Source organism: Excalfactoria chinensis, chromosome 2, assembly GCF_039878825.1.
Source record: "Excalfactoria chinensis isolate bCotChi1 chromosome 2, bCotChi1.hap2, whole genome shotgun sequence".
NCBI lineage: Eukaryota > Metazoa > Chordata > Aves > Galliformes > Phasianidae > Excalfactoria > Excalfactoria chinensis.
In genome coordinates, this window is record NC_092826.1 from 62,805,567 (window position 1) to 62,820,731 (window position 15,165).

Below are 15,165 nucleotides of genomic sequence, written 5' to 3' on the forward strand. Positions count from 1 at the left end.
AGTGGTTTCTCTTCCATAAGTTCTATAGTGACTTTATTTTTCTTCTTCACTCGAAAACCTATTCACCTACTTTTCACACTTTAAAGATCGATACAATAACTAGATCCAAAGGGAGCAACTGGAAGACAGTAACATTTTCTAAAGCAAGGCACCCTCCTTGAGAGTGACTTACTATATTTAAAGGAATCAAGATCAAGTTATTTGCTAGGAGGGTCAATGGCCTCCCATGACATTATTTCATTGCAACCCCAGAAAGAACTGAAAGCTCTTTGCTCTTAAAAGGAAAGCCATACAAGTAACTAAGGGTGCACACTGGACAGCAAATATTTAGTACAGCTAAAGAAATAAACAACTCTATTAGGTCAGCATCGGTACTATCAACCCGGCAAAACCTGTAAAAGTATCTTCTAGGACACATTAAAACGCTACTCTCATCCTCATCCGCCCAACATGAATAGTTGCTGGCATAAGTGGACAAAGAGATAGTAGCTAATAGCGTTATTAACGATGAAAGACTACCTGAGACCCGGCATCTTCGAAGAACCTTAACTACCAGTATTTAAACCCGTTGCACGCCACCTTCTTTCCCTTTTCTCACTGCCTTTTGCCGTTTTGTAAGAGGAGGAAGCCAAGCATCGGCCTCCTAAAAAACAACTCGTCGAGAAAGGGAGGAGAGAAAAAAAAAAGAGAGGAACAGCACCTCCCAGCCCACAGTCACCGCACACTGACACCCAGGGGCTCACACTTGCCCCTGCAACTCCGCTCTCCCCAGGCACCCGGGCCCGCCTTTTCTCTCCCCCTGCCTCCATCCCGGAGGCACAGCCCGACCCCCCTCCCCGGGCAGCCGCATCCCGAGGCCGGCCCGCTCCTTCCACAGCCGCCTCCCCAGGGGAGGCCCCACCCCGCAGCGGGGCCTCACCTTTCCGCAGCTCCCGCTCCCACACGCTGACGATGAGCGCCGAGTGCTTGCGGTGATGGATGAGCCACAGGCTCAGGGTCTGCACGCTCTGCTGCGAGTTGCTGAGCTCCGACAGCTTCCGCTCCAGCGCCGCCTCCGAGAATGCCGACATTCTCAGTCCCGCTCGGCCCTGCCACCCCCACTAAGCGCGGCTGCGGCCCGGCCCGGCCCGGCCCCGCTCAGTCTCCGCCTCTCCGCCCCAGCGGGGGAGGAGCCGGCTGAGCCCCGTCCCTTCCCGCCTCGCCGGTCGCCACTTCCGCACGGTCCGAAGGCCCGGCGCTGCAAAATGGCGGTAGACAAACCTTCCGGACAGCCGGTCGGTCCCGCCCCCCTTCTCCTTCTTCTCTCACTTCCGGCAGAGGCCCGAGAGGCAGCTGAGGGGGGGTGGGCGTTGGGTGGCTTCCGCCCATCCCTGAGGGTGGTGTCTGACTCCGAGTGTTGATCAGCTTTAGTGCGTGTCTTATCGCTCCCATCGAGTGTTCACGTCGTCCAGAGGAGCTGGGTTCATCACCTGGCTGAGTGTTGTGTTTTGGAGAGATGCTCTGACAAGGCCTGAGGGCTATGGCATGTGGAAAGCAAAGAAGAAGAAGAAAAAAAAGAGTTGGGGGTCTTCTTTTGGTTCTGGGAAATAACATAAAAAACTGACGTGAATAAGGCCCGAGGCAACCCAGGCATACCAGCTGCTTTCACCTCACAGGTTAATAAGCTGTGATGCAGGGAGCATAGAACTACAGGTTTGCAATACAGCCTTGAATTTTGAGAGTAGGAAGGCCCAACAGAGGGATTTGGACAGGCTGGATCAATGAGCTAAGTCCAGATGTATGAGCTTTAACAAGTCGAAGTGCCAAGTCCTGCCCTTTGGCTTCAATAGCCCCCTGTGTTGCAACAGGCTTGGGGCAGAGCAGTTGGTAAGCTATGTGGAGTGTTAGTCAGCAGCCAGCTGAATGTGAGCCAGTGTTATGTCCAGGTGGCCAAGAAGGCCAATGGCATCCTGGCTTGTATCAGAAGTAGTGTTGCCAGCAGGAATAGGGAAGTGATTGTCCTTCTGTACTCAGTTTTGGTGAGGCCACACCTCAAGTACTGGTGCTCAGTTTTGGGCCCCTCACTACAAGAAAGACATTGAGGCCCTGGAACATGTCCAGATAAGGGCAGTGGAGCTGTGAAGGGTCTGGAGCACAAGTCTTATGGGGAGCTGCTGAGGGAACTGGGATTGTTGAGTCTGGAGGAGGCTCAGGGGAGACCTTACCAATCTCTACCGTAACCTGATATGAGGTTGTGGTGAGGTGGAGGTCAGTCTCTTCTCCCAGTTAACAGTGATGGAATGAGAGGAAATGGCCTTAAATTGCACCAGGGGAGGTTAAGGTTGGATATTAGGAAATTAGGGGAAATTTCTTCTCAGAAGGAACAGTATAGCACTTAAACTCATACATGTCTAACATGCATATACCTTACTATTGGGACATCCACTGTTTTAACAGGATGTTCCTTTCACACATCCAGTTTGTCATCACTCAACAGCAGAAAGCTAGTTAAAAAGCAAACAAACAAAAAACCCTTTATTTTAAAATTAACAAAATTTTTTCCCTATGTCATGTCTGACATTCAGATGATGGCCCAGACGATTACTTTCAGGGTAATGTTCCTAATACTGGTTTGGGGTGAAATATTCCATTTCAAACAACAAAGAAATTAAACATTTGTGGGGATGAATGCGGAGTGTTAGGAGGTTTTCACACGAATTCTCTTCACAAAAAAAACATATGTATCTGTGGCATGGATGACATCTGAGGAACTAGAAGGGGTTTTAAAGAAATGTGCTTGAGAGAGAAAGTTAAGTTGTAATCTTTAGAGATCTTAAGTTAGCCTCGTATTCCCTCAGTTTACTGCATTTTGTTCACCAATAGTGGAAGAAATTGTAATACATTGCTATTTTTGCAGTGTACAGCAGAGGACACTCTGGTCAAGTAGAACTGGCCAGTGAAGTAAAATTAATACAGAGCTAACAGAGATGCATGCATTAGAAAAATGAAATATGAATGGTAATTTAATACCTGCCATTCAAATATGGCTTATGAGAGGCATGTTTTCTGACATTAATGGGGAAACTTTTGAATGATGATGCAACAAGAAGCATTTCCCTCACCTACAAGACGGATTTAAAAAGTACTTGGCAACAAACTGTAAAATTTAGAAGTTAAAGCAGGAAAGATAAGGGTAAACAAACAGAAATGAATCCCCTGAGATGGGTATTTATTCTGTGAATGAATATATTCAAATGCCAAGGGAGTGATTTATAATCTGTTCATGATATAACTTGTACTATACGGCAAAACTCAGATTTTAGTTTCCTCATAAATCTTTATAGCACATATTAAATTTGTAATCATAAATGCTTGCATCAGTAATCTAATTTTGAAAGCCATGCTTATCCAGTCAGTGCATGGAAATTTACCAGGAGATTTACACAAAGTAAAGTGAATCTCAGACAGGCAATATTCACAGGTTGGTTTGCTGTGGAGTTTTGAAAATCTCAGCTTCAATTCAGAAACAGTGCATGAATTATTCACCTGCCTTTGGAAAGTTCACCTGTGCCCACAGGGGCAGACTTGCAAATAGATGTTTTCTCTCACCCATTCCTGTGTTCAAACTGTAAAAGCACCTTTCCTCTGTTCCTAAGAATAAAATTATGCTCTGCTTCCCTTTTGTCTGATCATCATGGGTAGTCAGCTGTGTTCTCCTGCTCCTAATGAGGTGAACCCAATGCAAGCTTAAGATGATGGCTGTGGAGAAACTACTTAGTTGATATTTTTGTAGAACAAGGGACCTGAAATCTCCAGATACTTCAAAGTTGCAATTATATTTCAGACTGAAGCTACCTAGAGGCTCTACAGCATCCTCACAATATGTGCTGTTTTTATTTCTAAATAAAACTTATTCACAGTAAGATGCAGATATTTTATTATGACTATTTATTTACAATAGCATAACTACTGTTAATAATAGTTTTATTTATTTATTCTTTATTCTGTTACCTTGAGAGAATTACAGGGAGTGTTTAAGCACTAGGAAAGCTGATAGTGCATTATGGAAAGAAAATCAAAGGATCAAAATAGTGCCAGTACACATCACTGCATCTTGTTTTTTCTTTGTTTGTTTGTTTTCCAAATACCCGAGCATTTCTGTAATCCAGTCAGTTCAAAGAGAAGAGTTTGCTTTGCCAAGGCGTTAGGACACATAGTGTCTTGACTCTGCTAGGCTACTCTCCCCAGCGCAATCATTCCCAGGCATAAGCCTTTATTTGTGCAAGTCCTCTGCCTGAATCACCTCAGTTTATCATCAGAGCACTGAACTCTGTTCCTTAGATTTGCACTTCAGGAAGCATGGCTGGAGTTAGTACTCAGTGCTCTTGGAGCCATGATCAAAATGAAACTGCCCCAAGACTTTTCACCAAGTATTCTTAAAGGTAGAATACTAAAAGGTAACGTAATATGGGTCAAAGCGTTTTTCTCTGAAGCAGACAAGAAAAGGAAAAATTAGGTTGCAGTATGAAGATAGACAGATCAGACAAAGCTGAAGGACTGGGCAAAGAATGCAATTTGCATTGGTTGAAAGAGTTCCCAGAGCAACAAAATAGTCACAGCTCAGGTACCTGCAGTACTTCTGCCACTGTCACAAAAATAGCCTGCCCTTGAGAGTGCTGAGGTGCTGCTGAAGAAGCAGAGGGCCCCTCACAAAAGCAGCAGGCACCGCTTTTTCCATTCTTTTAGCAGTGGTATTTAACAAATTTGCATCTGCAGGCTCTCTGTCCCAGCTGTCTTTTCACTTCTTCCTTTCTTTGCCATGGCAGAGAGGTCCTGGCACCCCTCAGACACTCGTTTGCACATATTACTTGGAACAGTACTTTACTTATGCCTGGGGGTAGGCTATTCTGTTTGCTTTTGTTCATAGGCTGTCTTTTGAATTTTACAATGTGTGCACATCCTTTTGGCGAGATTTTCTGTAGCACAATTTAGCTGATCCAAACCAGGTTATGCTAAATAAATAAATAAATAAATCATCTTCTTGTAGAAGATGCGGCTGAAGTCACTGAGCCCCAGTGAAGTCTGGAGTCTTCAGTGAGATTGCTCTGTAGAGCAGCACTATAACCACCGCGTTCCAGGAATATATGCAGTATAAAAAAATATATGGATACCACCTGACTACTTTGCTGTTCACAGAGCCAAAGTATCTCATTTCATGGTTTGATGATATGAACATGTCTTAGTTTCAGAGTCAATTTTAACTTTGATTGCTTCCTTGAGGGCACTCCACTCAGGTATTGCCCCAGACAGCTATCACCTTTATAAGCCATTTTATCTTGAAGTCCAGAGATGTAGCTGGATGATTTATTTAGCTTTGGGAATTTTCTGTGCTACACTGGAATTATTTAGGAAGCCTTATTTGACTACATTACACAGAACAGTAAAACAATCCATGTAGATAGAGGTTTAGTAGACACAGTTGATCAGCCATGTACAAATTTACGATGGTACAGACACTTATTGAGCACTTCCTTCTTCTGCCTGGTGACTCCTTGTTATAAACATAAACTGAAACCAGATCTTGCTTCAGAACAGAACATATCTCGCCCTGTATGAGGCATTTTGTCATTTTTATCTTTGTTTTGTAGCTTTCTTTTTTTCTCAAACTGCCCCATCCAGGAGGTGTGATGGTGCTAAAGGAGGGATGGCCTTTATTTAGTCTTGTTTCTTGCCTGAGAGTTTGTGTCAGTCAGCACACCAGTTGCTGCTACCTGGATCTCAAAAATATATCACGGACTTACCAGTTCTTTTTTATTATTCTGAGCATTCAGAACATCTGGAGTCTCTAATATATCTCGGTATAACAGTTTCTGGAGTTTCACACTTTAAATACTATTCTGTCTGTTACAGTATGCCTGTGCGCCTCACATCCTAAATCTGTGGATACAATCCTGGTTGCATATCCCAGTAAGGATAGACAAAGGAACAAAAAGTGAAGACTCTGAAACATAGCTGTAAAGTAATTCCTGACTGACTGATGGTAATTCATCTGAGTCATTCCTTCAGAAACATCAAACACATTTGTTAACTGTATAACAAGAAGGCAAATCCCTGACAGAAACTGGAAAAATAAGGGGAGTCCTGCAGTCAGAGAACAACAGAAAGCTTAAATAGAAGGAAGAAGCCTATTCAAGTCAGCTACAGGAGCTGCCTACTGAAGCCAAAAACCTTGGGGTGAATAATGAGTTCCTGCCACAAAGCACTTCACCTTTTAATGTAATTTCTGAAATGCAGCAGTTATTTGTTGCTGAGATTAACAACAACCACTTACAGCGATACGAATATATGGTCCAGCAAGGGATTCCCATTTTTTATACAGTAAGATAGATTGCACAATCAAAAAATGTATCCCTAGCATTTCTATGATTTCTCTAGCTCTCTGTGGTGGAGATGTAAAGACATTTGCAGAAAACCTTCTGTTTCCTATGTCAGGCATTCAGCCAGAACAGCTATGTACATCCAGCGTCTTCATCATTACACGCTATGAAAACATACACTGCGATTAATATATGGGTACAATCAAGTCCCAGTTTTCCTTAGTAAAGGGAGTGCTGTAACTCGGCAAGAAAGCACTCCAGGGTATGTATTAACTCAGGTGTGTAGAAAGGCATGAAACATTAGGCTGAGTAATTTTAAACATCCAAGCAATATATTAATGGATCATTAGTATGTGCCCTAGAGTGTATATAGCTCTTAGTCACAGTAATAAGGCACACTCCTAACAATAAATAATGCTCTCTTTGCAAACAAAAGGAAAACTCTGTGAGGTATTGAGATGACAGGTGAAGAATGTTCTCTGAAATTTTGGAAAATGCAAATTTAAGTTTTATTTTAAATGAAAGAGATTGGGCTGGTAAACATTTGTGACCCAGCTGAGGATCACTGCCCCTGAGATCATTCATCTGTAGGGAGTAGACATTGTATTGTTTTTAAGATATTCTGTATGCTCAGCTCATGGTTTTTGGAGATGGTGGTTGCCAGAATACTGTTGCCAGTGGGTTGAAAGAAGAGCTTATTCACCTTTACTTGGCACTCAAAAAATCACATCTAGAATAATTCATTTAGTGTTGATCTCCCCTAGCTCAGGAAAAGTGTTTGTAAACTTGAGCAAATCCAGCAGAAGGCCACCATGATGGTTGGAGCACAGAAACCCAAAAGGAGAGACTTGGGGAACTAGTCTTTTTTTAATTTGGATAAGGCTTTGGGGGAACCTAGTGGCAACATTCCAGTACTTACAGGGAGATTACTGAGTAAATGGAACCAGGCTTTTCATGGATATGCAAGATGAGAGACTGTCAGACAATGGTCCTTTTTTTTCCCCCTTCCATCACCAGGGTCAGTAAATAGATCAGGTTGCCCAGTAAGGTTGTGTGGTTTCTATTCTTGCAGATTTTCAAGACTCAGCTGGATAAACCCTTGCCCAGACTGGTCTGACATCATAAATGACCCTGCACAGGAGGACCGTGGAGCAGTGCTCTAGGCTGTACCTACATACTGTGCTATCACATTTGCTGAGTGATGTACAACTTGGTTTGTACTTTCACACACTCCAGTACAAATCAACACTGCAGGGTTGATGTTTCTTGCCTGGGTTCATTTGGATATAAATAGCATGTTAGGTTGTCCAACTATGCAGGGTTACTCTCCTATCACTTAAGCACCTCATATTAACTTGTGTGTCAGTGTGATCTTTCAGTATTCAGTGCAAATGAGAACCTGTTTATCCTAGATGATCAGTGACCACACAGAGCCACTTCCACAGAATGCAGCTTGCTGAGAAGGTCAGTCATACTTTGAACAATAGGCTCTGGATCCACCTGAGAACCAGCTGCATCTTACGTAACAGGCAAAGGTGTACCAGCTGGCAGTGGACTAAACATTTTTTCCAGTCTCATCATACCAGAAAGAGAAAACATTTTTTCTTATGGAGGATGCTTAACCCCAACTTGGTACTGAACAATGAGCAGGTGGAGTGAGATGGTAAAGTCTGCTAATAGCATCTACTATGTAGGTATGAAGAGCTATCACCCATATATTCTACATACCAATCATCCGCTAAACTGCCAAAAATATCAATGGCTTCAGTAGTCACAGTTTCCCCGAAAGCATGGGGGTCCATAGATAATAAAACCATGTGTGTTTTCTGATGCCTGCCAGCAGCTGTCTTACAATAAAAGCACACCTGTGCTTGCTATATGGCTGTTTCCCAGGGGTATTTATCTGTTCATCCTAAAACTGCCTTTCTGAGCCTGCTCTTTGAGCAAAGAACAATAAATAAGGAAAGGATATGCTAGAAGGAAGTCTGTGCAAGAAATAGAGTTCTTAGGTTGCTTTTGCAATATCCTCAGCAACATGACTCTAAGGTGTCTCAGTTTTACTCATAGTTGTTAGTGATCATAGTGGTCATCTGCTGTACTTATTCTCTGTGGTATCTTTTGTCATATCTGACTCAAAACATCGTCTCAGAGAGGTAATGAAAAACCAGTTCCGTGTTGGAGTCAGCTATAAATGCAATAAAAAGTCTGTGTTTATTCAGACTTGTACAGCTTATAATGTGGTGAACACTCATGCTGACATTACCTGGTGGTGGTCCAGGCCACAGTATGCTTCATCACTGGATAGCTCTCCTATCCTGTCACATCTGACCACAGCTGCTGCGTATTTAGAGAAAATGCCTCTCATTTCTATGGAAGAGGAACTCTTATTTTTCTTGTGAAATGATGGGCAGAAGGCAGAAAAGTTTGAAAGCAGGTTAAGAAAGGGAGGGTGCTGTAACAATTCTGGGAAACCGTCTGCCTGAGGGCATCTGACATTTCCCATCTTCTGGCTGTCAGAGACAGTGTGCTGTGTCATATATTCCTTGGCACTGATGTCTGGTCAGAACTGGAACCAGTGTGAGGTATCAAAGTCTTTGCAGCACTCCAGCATCTTTGGAACACTGCAAGGCAGAGCAGCTCAAGTAAGCTGGCTGGTGTCAGCAAGCTGAGTGGTGCAGCTGATACAATAGAAAGAAGAGATGCCAACCAGAGGGACCTGGACAGGCTTGAAAAGTGGGCACACAAAAAACTAATGAGGTTCAACAAGTTCAAGTAAAAGAGGTTGCACTTGGATTGAAGCAATCCCAGATGTGAGAGAACAGACTGGGAGAACTGACTGAGAGCAGCCCTGTGGAGAGGGACTTGAGGGTCTTGATGGACAAGCCAGTACGGTGCTCTTGCAGCCCAGAAAGCCAACAGTATCCTAGGCTGCATCAAAAGAGGGGTGGCCAGTAGGGAGAGGGAGGTCATTGTCCCCCTCTACTCTGTCTGCTGTTGTGAGGCTTTATCTGGAGTTCTGCACCTTGGCTTGAGACCCCCGGTACAAGAAAGACGTGGAGCTGTTGGAGCAGATCCAGTGGAGGGCCATGAAGATGGTCAAAGGGCTGGAGCACTTCACTTATGAAGAAAGGTTGAGGGGGTTGGGCTTATTTAGCTTGGAGGAGATGCCTTTTAGCTCCAGGGATGCCTTATAGCAGCCTTGAATAAAGCTTTTAAACAGGGGAGGGACAAACTTTTTACACAATCTGATAGTTATAGGACAAGGGTGAGTGGCTTTAAACTAAAAGGGTGAATTATTTTGCTTAGTGGGTGGTGAGGCACTGGAACAAAATGTGCAGAGATGCTGTAGATGCCCCAACCCTGGAGGTGTTAAAGACTGGGTTGGCTGCAGCCCTGAGCAGCCTGATCTAGTGGGCAGCAATCCTGGCCCACAGCAGGGGTGTTGGAACTAGATGGTCATTAAAGTTCCTTCCAACCCAAGCCATTCTATGATTCTATGAAGTCAGACCAATTACATATCACTTGTCTGAGAGAGTAAGACTTGAACATGAATCAGCATCTGCCAAATGAAGTCCAAGATTTCCTACTTAAGGAGCCAGCACCCATAAGGTCACCTGAGTGCATGTCAATATGCTTGGACAATCAGGAATTCAGCTCTTAATGAGCATTTCATGATTTAGCCTTGACAGCACAGACACAGACGTAGAAATGTCTGAGATTATATCATGATGTCAGTGCTGTCCACTGAGAAGACACATTCCCAAATGTGGAATGGGATTAAATGCACATATTTTTATTATCAAAATCTATGGATTTGGGACTGTTCTACCCAGATCATTCAAATAACTGAATTTGTAGCATTGTGAACAGTCTGATCTATTTTCTAAGTTTCTGTGCTAACAGAACTGCTAATATTTTTCTTGGAAACTAGATGTCAGTAGTGGTTTAGAAATGGCAGATACATTTTCATTCCTATCTTGATCATTAGCTACAAATCATTTACAACTTTTCAGCCTGTCCCAGTACACCTTCAAAAAAAATGTAGAGCTTGTCTGCATCATAACTGAATACTGAAATCATATCCTTCTTTTCATCAAGCCAAATAAACCCAGTTCCCTGGCCTTTGTTTGCATGTCACCTGAACTGCTCTCATGCCTATCTCTAAATGAGATTTTCCTAGACTTTCGCTTTTCTCTCAGTACAGGAGACAGCCAGACACATCTCCAGGCGTGGTCTCACAAGTGCTAAGCAAAGGGCAAGAATCACTTCCCTTGGCCTGCCCATGGTGCAGTGATAATGCCTAGTAGAGGATGGTCCTCAGTAGTTGCATAAGCTCACCATGCATTTTTGTTTCACTTGCTGATCCATAAGTCCTTTTTCATAGAGCTCCTTTTCAGCCAGAGAGCCTCCAGCCCCAGGACTCTGCATTTTTTCTCTCCTGAGCTTCTTGACATTTCTGGCAGCCTGTTTCTCCAGCCTGTTAAGACCCATCTGAATGGCTGTCCTGACCTCCAGCACACTGACTGCCTTCCTTTCACCTCTTTATTGGCTCACCAATACACTGTTGGCTGCAAACTTGCTGAAGGTGTATGCTGTCGTCTAGTCTAGATCTTTAGAAGACATTAACCAGTATTGATCTCAGTGTTGACCTCTGGTCCTTCCTGAGGGATGTACCAAGTAACTACCCATCAGTTGGATTTTGTTCCACTGATCACAGACCTTGGAGCCTTATGATCCTGCTATTATTCCACCCAGTCACTAGCTTATCTAGTCTATCTCTCTGAGTTCCTACAGAGATACTGTGAGTACTATCTTATAAGCCTTTATGTGCCTGGGTATGGTTTCCAGGCGAATTTGCTCCATAAATTTCCTGGAGGCTCAGGTTAGGCTAACTAGCAGGTATCTCCACAGTTTCATGCTTCTTGCTCATCTTGTAGAGGTCTCAAATTCATAGCATTCTCTCATGGTTACCACAGTCAGGATTGTTATCGACTCTCATATCTTCAACAAGTACTTCTTTATCCACAAGTACGAAACCCAGCAGAGCACTTCCAATGGCTGAACCATCAAGCACCTTCAATAAAGAATCGTATCTAAGCTCCAGAAATTTCCTAGATTCCTGCACCTTGCTGTGTTATACTTTCCAGATATCCAGCAAGAATAGCACTGTAAGGCATTTAAACTAAAAAATGTTTTATATCACATTCTTATTTTCGAGGTATGTATCAAAGATCATTAAAAGTAAGAATGTGAGAGAAATCAAAGCCCCGCAAACCCTTTTAAGTCAGAAACTTGTCATGTAATCTTTATGTACGAAAATTCCTTCAGCAAGTATTCTAGTGTAGGTAGAAAATCATTTTTAAGGCTCTTCAAGGAAAGATTCAAGAGAGTGTATATAACAGTGACACATACTACAATATTATGCTGTGTGGTGAAGGGATGAGTGCATACTAAAGATTCACACTGTTAAAATAAATACAATTTCTCTTTGCAGAAAATAACTCCACTGCTATGAATTGTCTGAGTTAAATTTCTGTACCTCAAAACTTCCTCTGTCAATTGGCTGCAGTAATATGGTTCTCACTGATGTCCAGGCAGAAATGGCAGAAGGAATGTGGCCTCTGGGGAAAATTAAATCAAGTATTTCCATACATTTTCGGCTTTCAGAGTCATGTTACTGATCATCTTCAATTCAGAACTAATTTTAACAGAGTCCTCCTGCCTTTGCTCTGGGCTGAGGTGGAAGATATTTAGTGCATATTTGAATAACATAGAAGCAATTATGTACAATAGTCTATGGTTACTGCATTATATTTTTAATCAGACCTATTTAGCTGTGATCAAAGTCTTTTTTTTTTTTTTTTTTTTTTTTTTTCATGAAAAAATAAGTGAAATAATCCAGCTATCTGCTTTAAGAATCACTCAAAACATCTTAAGAAACAAGTATTGTCAAATGTGTATTTGAACACAGTCATCATGGCATGGGTTGTTAAGATTTAATGCAGATAAATGTAGTGAGATAAAAATTAAACTTTAGAGGCATATTGTTCTCAAAACACAGGAACTGGTCACGTAAAGTAGATAATTTCTCTGTGTTAAGACAGATCTCAGTATGCTTGCACTCAGCAAACCATCTTTTCAGCATCTTTTCCAACCCTGGATATTCCAAAAGCTTAGAAAAATCATCTGGGCGTTATTAATATGAAATGGCCTTGCAAGATCTTGGCAAGATAGGGAGTTATTGATTGCCAGAACTCCCTGTGTTGCTTCTTTTATAAGGAAGGAGCTCCAGCAGCCTCAAACTGCATCAGTTCCATTGGTCTCATAAAGTACCAGGACTATGCCAACAGACTTCATGTGATATCATCAAGAAATTTGGCTTGTCCCAAACATACAATGCTTGCTTCCAGTTACTGTATGATTTGTACTGAAAATGACCTGAAATCCTCACTCCCGCCCCCCACCCCCTCCATTGACTGAAATCTTTTTTATGGAAATCTGAGACTTGCTGTGTGGACTAAGAGTAACCACATGCTGTAGACGATTGTCCTGAGTTGACATCTCCTGTGTCTACATGCAAAGCACATCAAATTACTATGTAACACCTCTCAAAATTCAATGCATGGCTGCCAAATGCACTCATTCCAATGTATCTGTCTTTGCTATCTACCCCTGTGTCATTTACTCCTTACCAGCATCCACCTGACACCTGCACACGAGCAGAGCTTCAAAAACCAAACTTAAAAAAGCTCTGCTAAAAATCCCTAAAAAAATTCATAAGGGTCATTTCACATTCAGCATGAAAAATACGAGAATGTAGATGTTGTCTTCCCTACTCAAAATTTGACCTGTTCTTTTAGTACTGGAAATTGACCAGCCTTGTATGAATTTGCTTCTTCAGGTGGGAATCATACACACAGTGGAGCATAGCCTGCTGGTCTCACTGCTATCAGTGCTCAGTCCCTCACTGTCAAATATATACCTTAAATGCATATCCTTGCCCACCAGATTTTAGACAAAATGGAATTCCATCAACCTTATGAGAGCTTTCCCTACACTGAAGATTATTATCCTTGTCTGGATGTGAATAGGCATGTGTTGCCTTGTATGGTGCAATGAACTGCTCACTGAGGTTCTGCTTTTGCTTTTGTTAATACCCATGCCTCACAAGGGAGAGGGCACGAACTTTTCAAATTAGCCCTTAGTTTCTATTTCTATTTTGCAGTTGCATTATACATGATCTAAGAAATACTATCCAAAGGATCAAATTAACAACCAACCTTCATTATGCTCTGGGTTTAACATGTAGACTTAGTATTACAGTACATATATTGTCAGAGTTAACATTGCACGCTATGTAAATCTTCCAGACTGCTGTAAAAAGATTGACTTAGCTCCATATGATCTCTTTGAAGTGTCAAATATTAAAAACCATAAAGAAGTCAACATACCACAAATTGTATTGATGTCACAGAATGAATTATAAGCACCAACCTTGAAATTAAAAGAGATGTAAAGGTAGCTGCCAGTAAAAGGGTTCCCAAAACAAGTAGAGTGTGAAACAAACGAAAGACCTACACAGAAGTCAGAGCTGGTATCATCTTAAAAATGAAATAAAGAGAATGAATTGTAAGCCAGACAAAACAATATTATATTTTCCAATTGTTTTCCCAGCTGATAAGAATAAAATCTGCTTTCCTGTTGACTTTCAATGGTCTCCAGAATAAATCTTCCCATTCCTACTCTTATTTGTCTAATGACTGCTTTTTACTCTGTGTGTGTGGGTGGTAAATGAGAGCTTCTGATGCACACTTCAGTTAAATGCTTTATGCAGCCTGTTTCTAACCAGGTAGAATCTCTTCTTGCAGCTGTGAGTTATCATTTGATGAGTAAGATGTGTCCACTGGATTTTATTTTCAGTAGGAGTGCTGAATGGAAAGTTGATCTCTCTAGAAAGACTGGTTGGTATTTCACTTTGTACTGTAAAAGCTACTTTATAGATTGTGAATTTTGCCTTTTTATCAATTATTCACCTTTTTCCATTAATAAAAAATGGATATTTTCTGGGCTGTAGGTGCCTTTTTATACTGCTATAGAAAAACAGCAAAGAAAAAGCCATCTGCTCTGTTCTCTCATAAACCAATAAGCTTGAGATGAAATCAATCTCAAACTGTAATTACCTTCAATAGCAAATTCCAGACTTTACCACGGCCCTCCCAAGGCTTAGGCAAATCTTGCAGCGTGCCTGGAAAGTCAATCCAGAAGTCCCCTCCAGTCCAAGAGAGAAGCAGGTGCCAAAACAAAGCATCCGCCTCAGAGAAACAGAGAATTCAGAAACTCCCTGAGATTGTACTGAGAGACCATCTCTGCTGCTTGCAGCAACCTGCGGTTACAGCTTTGCTAGGGTTACGGCCATGGTTACAGCCTTTTCATTTATAACATCCTCTAAGATGAGCATTTGGTGACACTGTCTGGTAGAGCTGCACCATCGCCTTGTTTCCTTCACTCAATTCCAGCAGAACAGCTGCTGCGTCTGTGAGAGCTCACGGTCTCCATTTACCTCCGTGTCTTGGGCAAACAGTGAAAAATTATGGAAGGGAAAAAGATATTCTAGATAAAAGCTGTCAGGGTGGGATGTTAGAACAGAAAGCACCAAAGCAGGGAGCACCAGAGCATCTTTACACTTTAACTAGGGCTGTAACAGCTGAAGATATGAATAAATAACCATGCAGCTAAAAGCTTAAGTTACCAACTATTCTGCATCTAGATTGTTTTTACAGTGTTTTAGGGCTTTCTATGTTAAATGTCT

The 15,165-nt window shown here is 42.1% G+C and overlaps 1 protein-coding gene across 2 annotated transcripts in view; it reads right to left on the minus strand.

The window, feature by feature from the left end:
* The window catches only part of RPRD1A (regulation of nuclear pre-mRNA domain containing 1A), a 48,444-nt gene extending 47,231 nt beyond the window's left edge, over positions 1-1,213 (minus strand). For both annotated transcript variants that reach the window (XM_072327656.1, XM_072327655.1), the window contains exon 1: positions 920-1,213. In XM_072327656.1, coding sequence (XP_072183757.1) covers positions 920-1,070 — 151 coding nt within the window. In that variant the 5' untranslated portion in view covers positions 1,071-1,213. The remainder of the gene's footprint in view (positions 1-919) is intronic.
* Between the last annotated feature and the right edge of the window lie 13,952 nt (positions 1,214-15,165).